At 41.7% G+C, this 20,038-nt stretch overlaps 1 protein-coding gene across 3 annotated transcripts; it reads left to right on the top strand.

The window, feature by feature from the left end:
• Positions 1 to 7,946: 7,946 nt before the first annotated feature.
• Positions 7,947 to 19,693, top strand: LOC124880594 (Fc receptor-like protein 4). Of its 3 annotated transcripts, XM_047385865.1 has the most exons (7): positions 8,001 to 8,111; positions 11,630 to 11,792; positions 12,004 to 12,039; positions 16,408 to 16,668; positions 16,748 to 16,990; positions 18,210 to 18,383; positions 18,479 to 19,693. In XM_047385865.1, exons 2-7 carry the CDS (start codon positions 11,744 to 11,746, stop codon positions 18,571 to 18,573), a joined length of 858 nt encoding a protein of 285 aa, XP_047241821.1. In that variant the 5' UTR covers positions 8,001 to 8,111; positions 11,630 to 11,743; the 3' UTR covers positions 18,574 to 19,693. The 3 variants fall into 3 exon arrangements, with proteins under 3 accessions (XP_047241819.1, XP_047241821.1, XP_047241820.1); XM_047385863.1 differs by lacking the exon at positions 11,630 to 11,792 and having other exon boundaries at positions 7,947 to 8,111; XM_047385864.1 differs by lacking the exon at positions 8,001 to 8,111 and having other exon boundaries at positions 10,221 to 11,792.
• The last annotated feature ends 345 nt before the right edge of the window (positions 19,694 to 20,038 follow it).

Consider the following 20,038-nt stretch of genomic DNA (forward strand, 5'->3'; position numbering starts at 1 on the left):
TTTTCAAAATCTGCAGAGGAACAAAAACAAAGTTAAACGACGTCGAAGTATGAAGCTGTTAGGTATTAATTAGTCGAACTCAGAGGAAGGAATGACACAGAGTCTCTTAACTTGCGCAAGAGGTGGCCTGCTCTCTGCAGTAAGAACTACAAAAAAGTTGGCATGCTCTTCCTTTATTTATATGCTGGTTCAAACACAGTTCAACAGATAGTTCAGACAGGGTGTGTGTGTGAGGGGGGGGGGGGAGTGAGAAGAGTTAGGGTGTGTGTGTTTGTTTTTCCACAGAGAGGGAGTGGAGACTGGCCCAAACAGTACCAGGGTGTTGCTGATAGAAGCATAACTCACTTCTACCACATCCCCCTTTCTGTGACATGAAAGAAGAAAGAGCACTTTGTACAGACATATGAGTGATAAACAATACAAAAGTTTTGAAACCCTAACAGAAGCATAAACTTAGAGTGTGGTTCGAGTTTGTACTACTGGTGGCAAAACACTCTCGCATTGAAGTGCTGGCAGCCTCCTGCTTGAGTACTCCTCCTAGTAATCAGTGGAACAAGTCGCACCTGTCACCCAGCACACCTGAGAGCTCCAGCACAGTCTGAAACAAAACATGTGGCAAGCACAAACACAACCCAGATCCTGACAATTTTAGCCATTTGTGTCCGGGATCTAATTTTTCAGTCATGACCCAAAATTCATGGCCACAGGTGAGGGTAGGAACGTAGACCGACCATCCAGAGCTTCGCTTTTCAGTTCGGCTCTCTTTTCACCACAACGGACCAGCACAGCGCCCCCATTACTGCTGCAACTGCACCGATCCATCTGTCAATCTCCCACTCCATTCTCCCCTCACTCTGAACTGAACAAGACCCTGAGATACTTGAACTCCACCTCTTGAGGCAGGAACTCCCCTCCAACCTGAAGAGGGCAAGCCACCCTTTTCAGGTCAATAACCATGGCCTCAGACTTGGAAGAGCTGATCTTCATTTCAGCAGTTCACACTAGGCAGCAAACCGCCCCAGTGCATGCGTTAGGTCTTAGCTAGAGGGGGCCAGCAGGACCACGTCATCTGCAAAAAGAAGAGACGAAATCCACTGGTCCCCAAACCAGACCCCCTCTGGTCCTTGGCTGCGTGTAGAAATCCTGTCCAGAAAAAGTTATTAACAGGACCGGTGACAAAGGGCAGCCCTGCCGGAGTCCAACACCGGAAGCAGGTCTGACAATGCAGACCAAACTCCTGCTACGCTTGTACAGAGACCAAATGGCCCCTAATAAAGAGTCTTGTACACCTTATCAGAGTTACAGGAAATGTACTCTCATGGCTGAAATCTTATCTGTCTAGGGGTCCCAGAAAGTTAGTTTTAAAAATTATCTCTCCAACACCAGTGGTTTCAGGCTTGGGGTCCCTCAAGGGTCTGTGCATGGCCCACTGTTATTTTCTCTCTATCTGCTGCCTCTTCGTCCTTTTATACATTCTTTCAATGTAACCTTCCACTGCTATGCTGATGACCTGCAGCTTTATGTGCCATTAACCAATGGAAACTGTGCTGACTTGTGAAAAATGGAAGCCTGTCTATCTGCTATCAGGGGCTGGTTATCCAATAATTTCCTGCTTCTTAATGCTGATAAGACATATACTACATACTTTAGAAAACCCACTGGACCAGAACCAGCTGATGAAATGTTACCACAGATCCTCACTGACTGTGGAAACGTCACACTGGGCTTCAAGCAACATGGTATCCATTCTTCCAGACTCTGGGACCTTGATTTCCAAATGAAATGTAAACTTTACTTTTTCACTTAACCTTTACTAAAAAAAAGAGCCAGAGACTATTTCCAAGGTCATCAACCGACAACTGGAATGGTTGTCATAGAAACTCACTCACTTGATCACCACCAAACTGAGCTCCACCAACCTACCTCTTTCCTCCTTCAGACCATCTCCTGAACTTCTGACTGATCACAGGAGCTACAGACGCCCACAACACAACAATATCAACAAACTTCTGTGTTCCACAGTGTAGAAAAAACGCAAACCTGAAAACAGAGTGCAGTGTTTATCTCTGGCCACATGGTGACAGTAATGTTATATAGTTAGTCTAATAAATAATACATGAATAAACCTTTAAAACAACATCTTAAATTCACAAAGATTGAAACATTAAACTGTATTTCAGAGGCAATAAAGAGACAGAAAGCATCCTGTTTTCTGCCTCTTTATTGCCTCTGAATTGCCATCTGGTAAAATGTTGTCTACGGGATACATGGATGGAGAGATGAGAACTTAAAGGTCTCGAAACAGGATCCCTAAGGGACTCCATGTAAAATACAATACAGTTTAAAGTCCATCTGAACCAGATAAAGACATGGACCAGATCAAAAGACCCGTTTCAGGGAATAAAAAAAGGAATAACCTATTTCTGCTTCCTGAACTGCTGCTGTGATACCAGTGGAGATAGTTCTGATAGCAGAAGGTTTCTGGGAAGCACCAGTAAATTTGGGTCCTGTGTTGGGACCCAAGCCATGGATGAATATGGACTCTGAACTATACACTTGCCGGTATGACTTTTCTTAACCTTTTAGTGTCACCCTAGCTTACACATAACCCAGTCCAGGAAGAGGAGGAGTTATAGCTAACTCCCCGTGGCATCACTAACTAGCAAAAACATTGTGTTCCAACATTGCAGCCTCTATCCATGCAACTCTCAACTTAGGTCATACAGGAGAGACACCGTGTGTCAGCTGAGGTCTGATCGACAACATCTTTAGAAAACACAACCATCTGATTTCAGATGTTTCACTCTCACATCAAGAGGTTCTGATCCAGACTCACCTGGAGGAGGAACATCTAGCTGGGTGCCGCTGTAGGATGTGAATCCAATAAAACTCCCAACCTGTGGTTTGTACGCTGCTTAAAAACTCGACCCTCCTCTGTTCCTCTGTCATCTGTTGTCAGGTTCTTCAGGAACAAAGACACGTCTCCATCCTTCATCTGTCCATCAGATTCACCTGGTTCCTAGAAGATCAATGCTAGTTTTCTGGATTCATTTGCTTTTTTGGATACTTGGCAACATTTTCTGACCCCTGATCAGTTCTGCTCCACTCTCCAGCGGTTGTTGTTGTTATCAGAGAGTGACGTTTTCTCCAGGTTCAGCTGTAATGTTTCTCTGATCTGCAGAAGATAAAACAACACAGAGTTCAGAGGTTAAAGAAGCTATTCAAGGATTGTTCAGAATTTATCTCCATCCATCTTCCAATCAAGTCTGACCACCTTCGCTGTCCCTACTGAATGAAACCATCTTCTCCTCTACCTTGTCTCACCATGGTTAGTTTTATTCCACACGTTTTTCATATAGGCCTAAACGTTTCTGATGATCCTCTTCCATATGGTGTCCTCTACATGGTCATTTACACTTTAAACAGGACTTCTGAATTTTTCTTCTTCCCACCCTTCCGTAAAGGTCATTTTTGGAGTCCAAGAATAACTGACCTCTGGTTTTCCCAACTGCAGATTCTCCCACCTGAGCTGTGGATCTCTGCAATTGCCATGGTACTTATGTAAATGTAATTTCTTAGTTTTCTATTTGCAATAAATTAGAATCTCAAAGAAACTTCATTCACATTGTCACAATGTGGTGTTGTGTGTAGAACCTTGAGGAAAGAGATTAATTTGTTATCATTTGGAATAAGGCTGTATAAAGTGTAGCACAATGAGTACTTTCTGGATGCTCTGTTCCATTGAGGCCAGAAACAGAACATCTGCTGTTGTACTCAGATTGACACAGAGCTGGAAAATACCTGCACAAAATTATACGTGCGCATTTCTGATGGCTTTTTAACAGGTAACGTTAAGTGATTATTTTCTTGTCTCCTTCCTCCTCATATGAACCCTGCGGGAGCACAACTGCTGAGGCAAAAACACTGAAACATAACAAACCCCCACTGCAGGCTGATGTCTCTTCCTGCTCAGACGCTTTTCTCCTAAGCTCCCTGCTTGCTTGCATTTTTTTACTCCTAACTTTTTATCTCTTTGCCAAAATTACAGAAATATTGGACTGAAACTACTTCTTACCAGCGACTCCCAAGGATTATTATTATTTTATTTATATTTTTTTCTAAAAGATTTTGATGTTTTCTTAATCGAACTCGAAAGCAGGACAAGTTGATGCCAGCTAATCAGCACAAAATGCCTCCTTTCACCACAGAGGACTTCGACAAACTTTTACAGAAATTGTCTGTTTTGGAGATGGAAATCCACCGACTAGAAGTGAATGTGGAGGTAAATATGAGGTACAACGATGATTCAACTCTGCCTGTGATCCCAAACAGTGACAGCCAGCTCAACAACTCAGCCGGCAATCAGAACACTGAGAATAAACCTACTGGCAGACCCCCTGGCATGTTTTAGGGGCATGCCCAAAAAATCAAGGTGAACGACTCACTGGAAGATCTCAGCAATTAAATAAATTAGAATGGTCAAAATTACAGAGAAATGTCCCCGTTTCTCCTGGGAAAAGGAGACTTCGACAGCGAGCTGCTGTCACAACAACTAATAGGAGTGAGACAGCTGGAAATAATGGAGTTCTCCTCCAGAACAGATTTGCTTCATTACAGAATGAAAACCAGGAAAATGATCCATCTTCTGAGAACAATAAAAGGTTTGAGAACAACCTTCATTCTAAACTGTCTTCTCCTAAGCTGCCAGAGAAAAAGCGCCCCACCAGACCAAGAACCCTAATAGTGGGCAACACAGCTGTGGATGGGATTAAAAACTTCTGTAATAAGAAAAACACAGAAGTTATGATTGGTACCAGTAACGTGGTCTCTGATATCTCAGAGAATATTCTTGCAATCACAGAAAAACGCCCGTCTCTAGAAAACCTTATTATACACTGTGGAGCCATGGATGACGTGGCTAAGAAAAAATCAGAAGGATTGAAGGAGGATTTCCCTCGTCTTCTGAATATTGTTGGAGATCTCAATATCAAGGTGTTTCTCAGCGGACCCTTTGCACCGATTTTCTGTGGAGATGAGGTTTTTTCCAGACTTCTGATGATTAATAAGTGGTTGAAAAAAAACATGTGCCACCACACCTGTGAACTTCATCGACAACTTTAATATTTTGTGGGAAAAAAGACAACTCTTCAAGCAAGATGGTTTCTGTTTGAACAAGCCAGGAGTCAGACGTCTCACATCTAATCTCTTCTATTCAGTAAATAATCTGCCAGCAGCTTCGACCTTCAGCAGAGAACATGGAGTATCAACAACAATGATAACGCTGCCTCCAACAGCTCCAGCAGAGACAATCTGGCTGAGAAAAGAGAGGTCATCACAAAAGGTCTCCCCGTCGAAATCCACAGGAGAAGTTATACCCCCATCCCCCCAAACCCAGACCCAGACCGCACAGAACTCTCCCATCTCCCCACTGAGCTGCTTTTTGCTTTACTGGATTCTGATAACATGAAAGGAGCTCTTAAAATCGGGACCCAAATGGTTCTGACATGTTCTCCATTCAACACCCCCTGTGGCCGAGGCCCTGCTACTGAACCAACATCTTCCAAATGCTGCAGACCTCCACCACCTCCTAATCTATCTCCTCCTAATCAGGACCTTCAAATCACTTCTCTGTGATACAGTCTGGGCCCCAGTGGTAACTCTATCAGAAATGAGCAAGTCCAGGAAAAACTTGGGCCCCTAATAGGAGAAAGTTGTAAAATCTCTGTGCTTATAAACTTGTAAACTTTATCAGTGATTTTAATGAGCTTTTATCTGTGATATGTGTTGATTATGACTGTTTAATTATTGTGGGAGACGTCAACATTCACATGGACAATCCTGAAGACAGAAGTCCCATAGATCTATGTGACACTCTTAGAAATGTTGGTTTGACTCAACATGTTAAACAGCAAACGCACAAACAGGGACATATTTTGGACTTGATCATCACTAAGGGTCTAAACATTTCCAAGGTGTCTGTAACTGATGTTGTTCTATCTGACCACTTTTCTGTTATTTTTGAAAGCATCATCTGCAATGACTCAGTTTGCCAAAGAGACTTGATAAGAAAACGCATCTTTAAGGACGGTGCTGCTGAAACCTTTAACCAGATTTACTCTTCTACCTCCACTTTGCCCTGTAACACTGTAGATGAGCTGGTAGATAACTTTCATTCTAAAATCTCGGACATCATTGATTCAATTGCTCCAATTAAAGTGAAAGTCGTTTCTGGGAAGAAAATGTCTCCATGGAGAAGTGCTCCACCAGTCAGAAGTGAATAAAAGGAGTGTTGAAAAGCTGAACGCAGGTGGAGAAAGACTGGACTCCATGTTCACTATATTATCTATAAAGAGAGACTATACAGATATAACCTACAACTGAAAAATGCAAGGAAATCTTTCTTTTCTGAGATCATCAGCAAAAGCATTAACAATACTGGTGCATTATTTGCCACGGTCGACAGGTTAACAAACCCTCCTGTAACTGTAGCATCTGAACTCCACTCTACCAGGACCTGCAATGAATTTGTTAAATTATTCACTGAAAAACCCAAAAGATCAGAGAAGCAGTCAGAACATCCGCATCAACTCCAGTACCAATGTTGTTTCCAACTAGAACTGATTTTGACAAAATTTCACAATTTCCCCAAATAAACTACAAAAACTTAGAAGAAATTGTACAGCAACTAAGATCTTCTTCCTGCTGTCTCGATGTTTTACCCACAGCTTTCCTTCAGAAAGCTTTGCCTGTAATAACATCTGATTTAACTCAAATAATAAACACGTCCCTTTTGTCAGGTGTTTTCCACCAGGCCCTGAAAACAGCAATTATTAAACCTCTATTGAAAAAGAGCAACTTGGACAAGCTGCTACTACAGAACTACAGGCCTATATCAAACCTCCTCTTCATCAGTAAGATTATTGAAAAAGCTGTGTTTCAGCAGTTAAACAACTTCCTAACAACGACCAACCGCTTCGATGTCTTCCAGTCAGGCTTCCTGCTCACCACAGTACAGAGACTGCTCTTGTCAAGGTGTTCAATGACATCCGTATAAATGCAGACTGTGGAAGAACCACGGTGCTGGTATTATTGGACCTTAGTGCAGCATTCGACACTGTTGATCACTCCATTTTATTAGAGCGCCTGGAAAACTGGGTCTGCCTTTCTGGTACAGCACTCAACTGGTTTAAATCCTACTTGAAGGACAGGGACTTTTTTGTGTCAGTAGGTAACTTTACATCAGAGACCACAAAAATCACATGTGGCGTTCCCCAAGGGTCCATCTTAGGGGCCCTCCTATTCAATATCTAGATGCTCCCCCTAACTCAGATTTTAATAAACAATAACGTAAGTTATCATAACTATGCAGACGACACACAGCTATACGTTACGATGTCACCAGGTGACCATGAACCCATTCAAGCGCTGGGTAAATGCTTAGAAGAAATCAATGCATGGATGGGCCTACATTTTCTTCAGCCGAGTCAAAACAAAACTGAAGAAATAATCTTTGGACCAAAGGAAGAGCGTTTAAAAGTTTGCACTGTTGGGACCCACAGCCATGGATTACAACATGAAAGTCCGGTACGAACTTTTCTGGAACTTTCAAAATAAATCGCATTAACTGACTTCCAGCACAACTTAGGAGGGGGGCAGTAACAGCGGACTTCCCATGATGTCACTGTCCGTATAAACCCCCCGCCTTTCCAATGAATTGATCTCTTCCACATGGCCCTGCGGAGCTGGACAGGGGGGACACAATGTCTCATTGCTGGCAAACAGACATAACTCTTCAAACTGGATCCAAGAGTCATACGATCATGCGATCATATGCACAAAGTTAAGTAGGAATGAATTGCTTTTTGTGTATCTAGTATTCATTCATGAACAGGGATAATTAAGGTACAAGTGTTACTTGATTTTCTCTCTGAGGTCTACAGAACAAACTGTGTTCCAGAGAGTTCCCAGCAGAGACCCTGTCTCTACAACGCCGAGTGGAGCAGTTTTCCCGGTCTGAAGGAAGGACAACGCGATGCATCACCTTGGTTACGGAAGTAACGTGCAGTTTGGTTGGTTGACAGAGCGAACCACCCCACCCAACAGCTACGGAGGTTAGCTCAAGCTAATCTTTTGTTCACAGAGCTTTCTAAGAGTGGCCTTTGAATGTGTTATCTAAACATTATTAGTTACGTTTTCAGTCCAATTTTCCTTTCATTTTCTTATCCATCATTCTATTCTCTTTCTCTTTTTTTGATTACTTCTGTTGTTTTATTTTCTGTATCATTGTAATGTTTTTCCTTATGTACAGCGCCTCGAGTGCCTTGTTGCTGAAAGGCGCTATATAAATAAACATGACTTGACTTTATCAGAAGGTGAAACATCTGGTCTACCGACAGGTTCCTCCCCTATTCTATGTAAAACAGGAGCAGTGTGAATAAGGTCATACCTGGCAACATTCATGTTTTTGACTGTGGGAGGAAACCATGGCAACATGGAGACGAGTCAAACATGCATGAAGAGAAACATGGAGCAAAGAAAGACCTCAGCTGGAATCTGAAACCAGAACCTAACAAACGTGAAGCAACAGAACAAACCACTGCTCCACCTACAGGTCCTTCTCAAAATATTAGCATATTGTGATAAAGTTTATTATTTTCTATAATGTCATGATGAAAATTTAACATTCATATATTTTAGATTCATTGCACACTAACTGAAATATTTCAGGTCTTTTATTGTCTTAATACGGATGATTTTGGCATACAGCTCATGAAAACCCAAAATTCCTATCTCATAAAATTAGCATATCATTAAAAGGGTCTCTAAACGAGCTATGAACCTAATCATCTGAATTAACGAGTTAACTCTAAACACCTGCAAAAGATTCCTGAGGCCTTTAAAACTCCCAGCCTGGTTCATCACTCAAAACCCCAATCATGGGTAAGACTGCCGACCTGACTGCTGTCCAGAAGGCCACTATTGACACCCTCAAGCAAGAGGGTAAGACACAGAAAGACATTTCTGAACGAATAGGCTGTTCCCAGAGTGCTGTATCAAGGCACCTCAGTGGGAAGTCTGTGGGAAGGAAAAAGTGTGGCAGAAAACGCTGCACAACGAGAAGAGGTAACCGGACCCTGAGGAAGATTGTGGAGAAGGGCCGATTCCAGACCTTGGGGGACCTGTGGAAGCAGTGGACTGAGTCTGGAGTAGAAACATCCAGAGCCACCGTGCACAGGCGTGTGCAGGAAATGGGCTACAGGTGCCGCATTCCCCAGGTCAAGCCACTTTTGAACCAGAAACAGCGGCAGAAGCGCCTGACCTGGGCTACAGAGAAGCAGCACTGGACTGTTGCTCAGTGGTCCAAAGTACTTTTTTCGGATGAAAGCAAATTCTGCATGTCATTCGGAAATCAAGGTGCCAGAGTCTGGAGGAAGACTGGAGAGAAGGAAATGCCAAAATGCCAGAAGTCCAGTGTCAAGTACCCACAGTCAGTGATGGTCTGGGGTGCCGTGTCAGCTGCTGGTGTTGGTCCACTGTGTTTTATCAAGGGCAGGGTCAATGCAGCTAGCTATCAGGAGATTTTGGAGCACTTCATGCTTCCATCTGCTGAAAAGCTTTATGGAGATGAAGATTTCATTTTTCAGCACAACCTGGCACCTGCTCACAGTGCCAAAACCACTGGTAAATGGTTTACTGACCATGGTATCACTGTGCTCAATTGGCCTGCCAACTCTCCTGACCTGAACCCCATAGAGAATCTGTGGGATATTGTGAAGAGAACATTGAGAGACTCAAGACCCAACGCTCTGGATGAGCTAAAGGCCGCTATCGAAGCATCCTGGGCCTCCATAAGACCTCAGCAGTGCCACAGGCTGATTGCCTCCATGCCACGCCGCATTGAAGCAGTCATTTCTGCAAAAGGATTCCCGACCAAGTATTGAGTGCATAACTGTACATGATTATTTGAAGGTTGACGTTTTTTGTATAAAAACACTTTTCTTTTATTGGTCGGATGAAATATGCTAATTTTGTGAGATAGGAATTTTGGGTTTTCATGAGCTGTATGCCAAAATCATCCGTATTAAGACAATAAAAGACCTGAAATATTTCAGTTAGTGTGCAATGAATCTAAAATATATGAATGTTAAATTTTCATCATGACATTATGGAAAATAATGAACTTTATCACAATATGCTAATATTTTGAGAAGGACCTGTACTGTAGAGTCAATTGTGAATGAAGAGCTTTATTCAGAGCAGCGCCCCCTGCTGCTGTTTTCATGCAACAACAGGAGTCCTGCATTAGTTTTAAAGAGATTAACTTCTTACATTTACTAAGCTGATGATTTAGTTGGTCTGTTTTTCATGTTCGTACTCTCTTACATAAGTTTCATGACAAATCATTTCAGGTTGCAGGTAAGGATTGAATGAATGATATGAAATATGAAACAGTGACTTCATTTAATCTTTATTTTATTCAAAAAATAATCAGAACTAAAATAAATTCAGTTCTTCCAATTATTTCAAACAATAAAATAAAGAACTAGGAGAATTTAATATCATCTTGTTTAATCTCAGTAAATCAAAATTTCTTTTAAATGAAGACATCCTGTTATTATTGCGTGTTAAATCGCCATCTGCTGGTCCAGAATCAGAAGATTTTTCAAAGCTACCACCTCTATTTTCTCTTTCTAGAAATGTAATTCATAGTAGGGATGGATTCAAGTTGTATTGTCTTGTAGGAAGAAGGTAGCGTTTAGATGGAGCTGGGATGAATCTGTAGGACTGTGTGTATACAGACATTTATCATACTGCCACAACAGGAAATCAAAGGTTATAAATGCAAGTACATAAGTGAAAGTGCAGTTTGACTTCCTGTTTTCTATGAGAGAGGGCCCATATTAGAGCGCCACCTGCTGTTCATTACCCAGACAGACCTGCAGCAGCTGAGAATCATGTTTCTCCATGTTCATCACTGCAGAGCAGCTCGTATCTGATAACTGACAGCAGCTGATATGCAATTGATCACTGATGTTCTAAGTCTCAGTAAATTAGAAGAGCTCAGTCTGTTGAAACATTTCGAATGATTTCTTAATATAAGAGAAGAAAGAGATAAGTGAAGATTAGCAGACTTACTGTCAAATATGAGAAAAAAACCTTTGAGTCAAACCAGGGTTTGGCATAAAGGTGGGCACACGGGTTAGGGTTAGGAACTGGCAAGCAATAATGAAGAATGAGAGGTATATTTGTGCATTGAGAGCAGCTTGAACCAAATTAAGACCATATATGAGAAGACCAGAAACGAACTACCAAAGAACAAACCAATAAAGTCAACATGTCATACAGAAACATATGTCACTACAGAATCAGGTCAGTGCAGCAAGTTTTCCAACCACAGCCTCTGTGGTGTAGACTGAAAATGCTTCACAAATCTGCAAAGGCAAAACTACCACTTCCTCCAAGCTAACCAACTCCCACACACAGACAGAGCTACAGCTTACTTTGGCCAACACGAATCCATCAATCATATTCTGAGCAGATTATATATTTTTCCAGTAGAAACACAATCTGTTTTTGTTTTATTAAAACTTTAATTGTGAAATCTCTGCTTCATGTACCTCATGTGAAGGTGGAGAAATAAGATTTATTCGAAGCCTTCAGCGTAACGGAAACCACAACGGTGGTTTTTACAGAGAAGGACGGTGTGTTTATTTCAGAAGAAAACATTTCATCACAAGTTTTAATGATTATTGTTAAGAAGACGATGGAAACATCCTTACTGTGTCTGCTGGGTGAGTAATTATGTTTTATTAGTCAGGATTATAGTTTTATTATAACACACAGCTCATATAAGCAGGTCTGTGTTCGTCTTTGACTTTGAGTGAACAGGAAGTTGTTGGTGAAAGTCTACAAAATACTCTTCAGACAAGCAGATACTCAGTTTATGTGTTTGATGAATTACTAAATATGTTAAACTATAATCTGACCATCTTCTCTCTTCAGTTCTGACCTCGCTGCTGTGCTGCTCAACGCACCAAGGTCAGTAAATGTTAGCACTCTTTGAAAACTCTTGATCAAAATGTGTTAAATGACTTTAGATAATAGGAAATGCAAGTGAGTTGTAGCTTTGAATGTAGATGAGGCTTCAGGCAGAAAAACTGAATTCCTGAGGCCCCTACCTTTAATAGGGACCTTCAGTTTTCATTATTTTATGTATGAAATCCCCACAAAATATTTTCTTACATAGACAGAAATTTTTTTAATCAAACTTTATAATAATCTCCTAATAGCCAGAATAAAGAGATGGAGATATTGTATGAGATGTTTTATTTAAATCCAAAAGTAAATATATATTTCCTCCATATTTGGTTTCTTAAAGTAGTTTGGCCCATTTCACCTGACAGAACTGAATCAGATCCATAGGCCTCCTTGCTCGCTCACACTTTTTCAGCTCTGCCTAAAAATGTTCTATGGGAGAGAGATCAGGACTTTGTGATGGCCACACCAATACATGAACCATGGTTTCCTTAAGCAACTTTGTAACTATGTTGTTGGTATGCTAAGAGACGTTGTCCATCTGTAAAACCCATTTGTGTCCAAACTTTAAGTTCCTGGCTGATGCCTTCAGAAACTGATTTCAGTATTTTCACATAAAGTTTTTCCCTCATGAGTCCATCTATTTTGTGAAGTGCAACAGTACCTCCTACTGCAACATACCCACAACATTATGCTGCCACCTCCGTACTTCACAGTTGAGATGGTGTTCTTATGCTTGTAAGGGTCCTCATTTTTCCTACAAGTGTAACGATGCTCACTGTTGCAAAAGACTTGAATTTTAGTTAAAACAGACCAAATGTAAGGTATTTCACCTTGAATGACTGTGCAAAGTGTAATGTGGCCTTTTGCTTTTGGAGGAATGCCTTCTTCCGCTCAGAGTGGCCTTTCAGCCCATTTTTGTACACGACTCATTTGACTGTGGATAATCACTCTCTTACCACGGCAGGTATTATTATTTATAGAATTACCCAGTGGATAGATGAATGTAGCTATAATGGACCAGTATACCCCATCTTCACTAGGAAGGTTTAAATGATTTATCAGACTTTGACTTTTTCTTATTGTCATTCAGATTTGCATCACCAAACATAGATGTATCCAGATGAGATTTTGTTGCAATGGCTAAAGAGAAAGGTATAGACTAGTATAAATGTTTTCAAAAAGTTGTTCACATGCAATATATTACAAATTGTGAATTTAGTTGAAAATTGTATGTATTGCACATAGAAAGAAAGACTGACAGGGGTGTTAAATCCTGGGACAGAACCAATAATCAGTTCAGTCCTGGATGGTGAAAAAGGATAATGAGTGGTGTATGAGGAGGGGTCTGGGAGTCCATTTGAGTTAAGCAGTCTTATGGCATAGGGGTTAAGGCTTTTGTGGAAACTGGCTGATTTGTTCCTCAGGCTGTGTAGTCTGTTCCCTAACCTCACAGGCGAGAACAGTTCATGATGAGCGTGGGAGGTCAACCTGATGATATTCTGGGCTTTGGTCAGGCACCCTCTTTAGGTTGCCTCTTAAATCGGAGGAGGCTGTTTCCTGATAATTTTCCTGCTGTTCTCATCACTTTCTACATGACCTTCCTCCCTCAGAGACAGGGAAGCGTCTGACCAGACAAAGATGCAGCTGGTCAGGATGCTCTCTATAGAGCTCCTGATGTGAACAGGAGGGGGGAGATGCACCTTCTTCACATGGTGCAAGAAATATATGCTCAGCTGAGCTTTCTATGTCAGAGCTTTGGTGTGATGGGACCAGGTCTGTTATCTACACCCCCAGGAACTCAGTGGTGTTGACCCTCTCCACAGCTGTGTTGTGATGATGAGAGGTACATGACCGGGTAGGCCTCTCCCGAAGAAGACAGTGATGGTCTCCTTGGTCTTCTTAACATTCAGGGTGAGGTTGCTGGTTTTGCACCAGTCCACTAGGTATTTGACTTCCTCTCTGTAGGAGGTGTTGTCACCATCACTAATGAGGCCTACTACTGTTGTGACGTCCGCTAACCTCACCAAGTGGTCTGCAGTGGACCTAGAGTAGCAGTCATGTGTTTTCTGACTGAACAGCAGCGGGGTCAGGACGCATCCTTGAGGGGATCCAATGCTGAGCAAGATGACGCTGGAATCCTTCTTGTCCACCCGTACTGACTGATGTCTGTTGGTGAGGAAGTCAAGTATACAGGTCCTTCTCAAAATATTAGCATATTGTGATAAAGTTCATTATTTTCCATAATGTCATGATGAAAATTTAACATTCATATATTTTAGATTCATTGCACACTAACTGAAATATTTCAGGTCTTTTATTGTCTTAATACGGATGATTTTGGCATACAGCTCATGAAAACCCAAAATTCCTATCTCACAAAATTAGCATATCATTAAAAGGGTCTCTAAACGAGCTATGAACCTAATCATCTGAATCAACGAGTTAACTTTAAACACCTGCAAAAGATTCCTGAGGCCTTTAAAACTCCCAGCCTGGTTCATCACTCAAAACCCCAATCATGGGTAAGACTGCCGACCTGACTGCTGTCCAGAAGGCCACTATTGACACCCTCAAGCAAGAGGGTAAGACACAGAAAGAAATTTCTGAACGAATAGGCTGTTCCCAGAGTGCTGTATCAAGGCACCTCAGTGGGAAGTCTGTGGGAAGGAAAAAGTGTGGCAGAAAACGCTGCACAACGAGAAGAGGTGACCGGACCCTGAAGAAGATTGTGGAGAAGGGCCGATTCCAGACCTTGGGGGACCTGCGGAAGCAGTGGACTGAGTCTGGAGTAGAAACATCCAGAGCCACCGTGCACAGGCGTGTGCAGGAAATGGGCTACAGGTGCCGCATTCCCCAGGTCAAGCCACTTTTGAACCAGAAACAGCGGCAGAAGCGCCTGACCTGGGCTACAGAGAAGCAGCACTGGACTGTTGCTCAGTGGTCCAAAGTACTTTTTTTGGATGAAAGCAAATTCTGCATGTCATTCGGAAATCAAGGTGCCAGAGTCTGGAGGAAGACTGGAGAGAAGGAAATGCCAAAATGCCAGAAGTCCAGTGTCAAGTACCCACAGTCAGTGATGGTCTGGGGTGCCGTGTCAGCTGCTGGTGTTGGTCCACTGTGTTTTATCAAGGGCAGGGTCAATGCAGCTAGCTATCAGGAGATTTTGGAGCACTTCATGCTTCCATCTGCTGAAAAGCTTTATGGAGATGAAGATGTCATTTTTCAGCATGACCTGGCACCTGCTCACAGTGCCAAAACCACTGGTAAATGGTTTACTGACCATGGTATCACTGTGCTCAATTGGCCTGCCAACTCTCCTGACCTGAACCCCATAGAGAATCTGTGGGATATTGTGAAGAGAACGTTGAGAGACTCAAGACCCAACACTCTGGATGAGCTAAAGGCCGCTATCGAAGCATCCTGGGCCTCCATAAGACCTCAGCAGTGCCACAGGCTGATTGCCTCCATGCCACGCCGCATTGAAGCAGTCATTTCTGCAAAAGGATTCCCGACCAAGTATTGAGTGCATAACTGTACATGATTATTTGAAGGTTGACGTTTTTTGTATTAAAAACACTTTTCTTTTATTGGTCGCATGAAATATGCTAATTTTGTGAGATAGGAATTTTGGGTTTTCATGAGCTGTATGCCAAAATCATCCGTATTAAGACAATAAAAGACCTGAAATATTTCAGTTAGTGTGCAATGAATCTAAAATATATGAATGTTAAATATTCATCATGACATTATGGAAAATAATGAACTTTATCACAATATGCTAATATTTTGAGAAGGACCTGTATTAGTTGGTCTGTGCTCTTTGTTCCCTGCTGGTTCCTCTGTTCGTTCACACTCTGTTCTGCCCGTTTGCTACACCAGGACTTAGTTCTGTGTTTGCTTCGTTCCTGCAAGGAGTACACATGTAAGTTTTTGGATTCACTCATGTTTGTACCTGCAATGTTTTTGCTACGTTTTTGAAATCCTTTTGAATAAAGCGGAAGAGTGCTTCGAAATGCTGCATCCCTTGTCTGCACTTTGGTCCACACCAAAACCACACCGTGACAGAGAGGGGCATTAGAGTCCTAAACTGCCATTGACAAGAACACAATCTTTACCACAAAATCCCTTACAACCCCAATGAGCAGTTGAAAAATTAAAAAGCCCTGATTTTCTTTTTAAAAAAGGAGCACAAAGATATGATGACAGCACAAGAGGTTCCCACAGAAGTCCCCTCACTGAAAAAAAAAAAAAGGTTACAAAAAGCACCAGGAAAGTTGAGGCCTGACACATTTCTAACAATAACTGCCCACATAACTCACAAAAGCATAACAATTATGTATATTTCATTACCATCTGTCTTCTTTGCAGCTCATCTGACTGTGAATCCCATGAGATGTCAGTTTTTCCCAGGAGATTCTGTGTCTCTGAGCTGTGGAGAGAACAACAGCTCTGCTGAGTGGACTGTGAGAAGAAATACAACCATAAGAAAGTCTGAGTGTGGAGATGGATGGGGAGAAGTAGAAGGTTCTGTTTGTATCATCACTTATGTTTTAAAAAAGGATACTGGAGTGTACTGGTGTGAGTCCAGAGAGGGAGCAGCCAGCAGCAGCATCCAGTTCACTGTCTCTGGTAAGATCAGACTGTGGAGTTAGTGTTGATGAAGCTGTGTGGAAATGGATGAAATGCTGTAGTTTGTCTCTGTGTTGAGGTGGATCAGTGATCCTGCAGAGTCCTGTCCTCCCTGTGATGGAGGGAGATGACGTCACTCTGAGCTGTCAAACAAAGACTTCCTCCAACCTCCCAGCTGCTTTCATTAAAGATAATGTCTTCATTGGAAATGAATCTTCAGGTCACATGACCCTCCACCATGTGACCAGCTCTGAGGAAGGTCTCTACAAGTGTAGCATCAGTGGTCATGGAGAGTCTCCATCCAGCTGGATCTCTGTCTCAGGTCAGGTGCTAAAATCTGTCTGTCTGTCATATGCAATTTCTCACAATGATACTAAAGGGAAACACATTTAGATAGAATAGTGAACCCAAACCAAACTCAAAACGTTAAAAAACTAATAAATCAGACTGAAACCCTTCAGTGCTGCTCCTCTAAGCCAGGTGTGTCCAAAGTCAGTCCTTGAGGGCCGGTGTCCTGCATGTTTAAGATCTTTACCACACCTGATTCAGGTGATTGCTGTTCAACAAAAACCTGGTTATCAGCCATCAATGGAAATCAGGTGTGTTGGACCAGGGAAACATCTAAAACCTGCAGGACACCGGCCCTCGAGGACCGACTTTGGACACCCCTGCTATATGCAATAAGTAACATCTTCAATACATTCATCCAACCATCCGCTATCTCCCACTGCTCCATGTCAGGTCTTGTGGTGTTACAGGTGCAGTAGGAAAGCCCAGACATTGCTTTCCCAGCTTCACTCTTAAACCCATTCTGGGGTATTTGGGTTGTTCTGAGGGCATTCACTGACCAGAAAGGATATTTAAACCCTCCAGCAATTGTTGAGTCTGGCCCAATGTCTCTCCCCGGTTTAACTTGTCTGTAAAACATCTTAAGAGGAACAACCTATGTCCAAACATATTCAGCTGATTCTCTTTGATGAAGAGGAACATAATCTCAACTCTGAGCTCCCTCAAATGCTGGAGTTCCTCATCCTTCTTCTCCAAGGGGAGGCATTTAATATCTGTTCCTTCTCTGTTCTCTCAAACCCCCAGTCAGTCGTGGCAGATGGCGGCTCACACTGAGCCTGGTTCTGCTGCAGGTTTCTTCCTGTTAAAAGGGAGTTTTTCCTCTCCACTGTCGCTACATGCATGCTCAGTATGAGGGATTGCTGCAAAGTCAACGCCAGTGACTGTCCACTGTCTCTACATGCTCATCCAGGAGGAGTGAATGCTGCAAGTCACTGACTGAATGCAATCTTTGAATAAATAAGTGAATCTGACTAAACTGTTCAATGATTAGGATTAATTGGAATGTATGAACCTGACTGTTGTGAAGAACCTTGAGACAACATGTGTTGTGAATTGGCGCTATATAAATAAAATTGAATTGAATTTATTCCAGCATTTCTTTTGTAGTTGTAGGCCATTGCCACAGCAGACCAGAGTAGTAGTTCAATCTGTTTTTGAGCACATTTTGAGAGCTAAACCTATTTTCTCTGCAGTTAAACCTACAGTAACCTCGCCAACTTCCAAAGCCACCTCCATAGCCCCGATCCCTGGCTCAAACCCTCTTCAGTTTTTGTTGGCGGTGGCCCAAGTCCGACGCCTGCTGGTGTTCTGTCCATACCTTATCTCCACTCTCCTGTTGGTGTCTATATGTCGACACAGATGGCCAGGTAATGATATTGCAGCACAATAAACTTTCAATCAGCCAATGAAGACTCTTAAAAGTGCTCCACCTCTCTGTTAACGTGTTTCTCCTTGGGTACAGCATCCAGCAACACTGTCTCTAGGGGAGAGTCTCTGCACACTGCACAGGAACTGGAAGATAAAGATCAAGATGTTACCAAAGAGCATCATCTTTAAAGTAAAACAGATATGTCTCCATCAGACATTGTCTCTTTGTAATATATGTTCATTAAGATTTGGAAAAATGTTTTTTTATTAAGGAAACTATTTCAGTTTCATGTCTCAGAGCAATTAGTGGACCTTTAATATTTTGATTCTTACAACTTTTTGTATCATTCAACTGCACTTTTTCATGGCAGATCAAAAGCTGCATATTTTATTCACACTTTCATAACGTACATTTCGATACTTCCCGACATGAGGCCCCCCGACTGAAAGGAGAAAACCCCATGTTTGTGTTTGTTGGAAAATTGTTCATGTCAGATTAACAGGAGGCTTGTTAAATTAATGGTGAAATATACAAGATTGATTTCGCTATCTGTCACTGGTTCCCTGGATCTCAGAGAGCAGACTTTAAAATACTTCTGTTAGTTTATTTGTCACTGAAATACAATGATTTGTTGTATCAACCTTACAGACCACTTTGGTCTTCTGGTTCCAGTCTACTCCCCATCACCAGAACCAGACATGGAGAAGCAGCATTCAGTTCTTCTGCTCCACTAATCTGGAACTTCCAGAAATCCTTAAAAATGCTGAATCTCTGAGTGCTTTTAAATCAAGGTTAAAAACCCATATGTTTATGGTTGCTTTTGATTCTTCTATTTAAACTGTTAACTGAGGCATCATTCATTTTAGTCTGTAGTACAACTTTTCTTTACCTGCCTTTATTATGGTACTCTTATGTACGTTTTTGTTTTCTTATGTTTCCACCATATAAAGCACGTTGAACTGTGTTGTTGCTGAAATATTCTATACAAATAAACTTGCCTTACCTTTTATAGTGTAGTTTAGTGTGAGTTACTATAGCACTAATCCATGCTGAAGCTGGTACCTGTGGCTAGAGTTGCTTTCTACTACAGATCAAGTTGATGGTTTAGTTAGGCCTAAGTTTTGTCTTTCAGTTTTATTTTTTGCACTGAAACCTCTTACTGATATCAGGGCACAAATGGAAAAGTTTTAGGTTGAACAACCATAACTCTCACTGTTTCTTCTTTTATTAATTCATTGTTTATTGAAAAGTATTGATGATCCTCACTTTGCAATCAATGTTTAAATACATTTAATTTGAGCTGCACTTTAACCTGTTTGTCCATTTTTGTAGTTTGATAACAATTATCTAGCAGTGCAGAAACAAGACAAAAACAGCAAAACTATGTAAAACTGTTTAAGTAATAATAATATTAAAATCTGAAGTACGGTTCTGTCCTCCAGGAGCTAAAAGCAGGACACAGAACTAACATCAGCAGAAGACATGATGCTGCTGCTATCAGAACAATGACCAGGACATCACATCAACACAATAATTCATGTTTAAAATAGTTTGTTGTCAATTTAGCGTTATTTTTAGCTTACCGTTGCTGCGTCCGTTGTTTCCATAGACAGAAAGAACTGACCCCTTAATCAGATGAAGTCTTTTAGCAAA

The sequence above is a fragment of the Girardinichthys multiradiatus genome, chromosome 14 (genome assembly GCF_021462225.1).
Source record: "Girardinichthys multiradiatus isolate DD_20200921_A chromosome 14, DD_fGirMul_XY1, whole genome shotgun sequence".
Taxonomy (NCBI): domain Eukaryota; kingdom Metazoa; phylum Chordata; class Actinopteri; order Cyprinodontiformes; family Goodeidae; genus Girardinichthys; species Girardinichthys multiradiatus.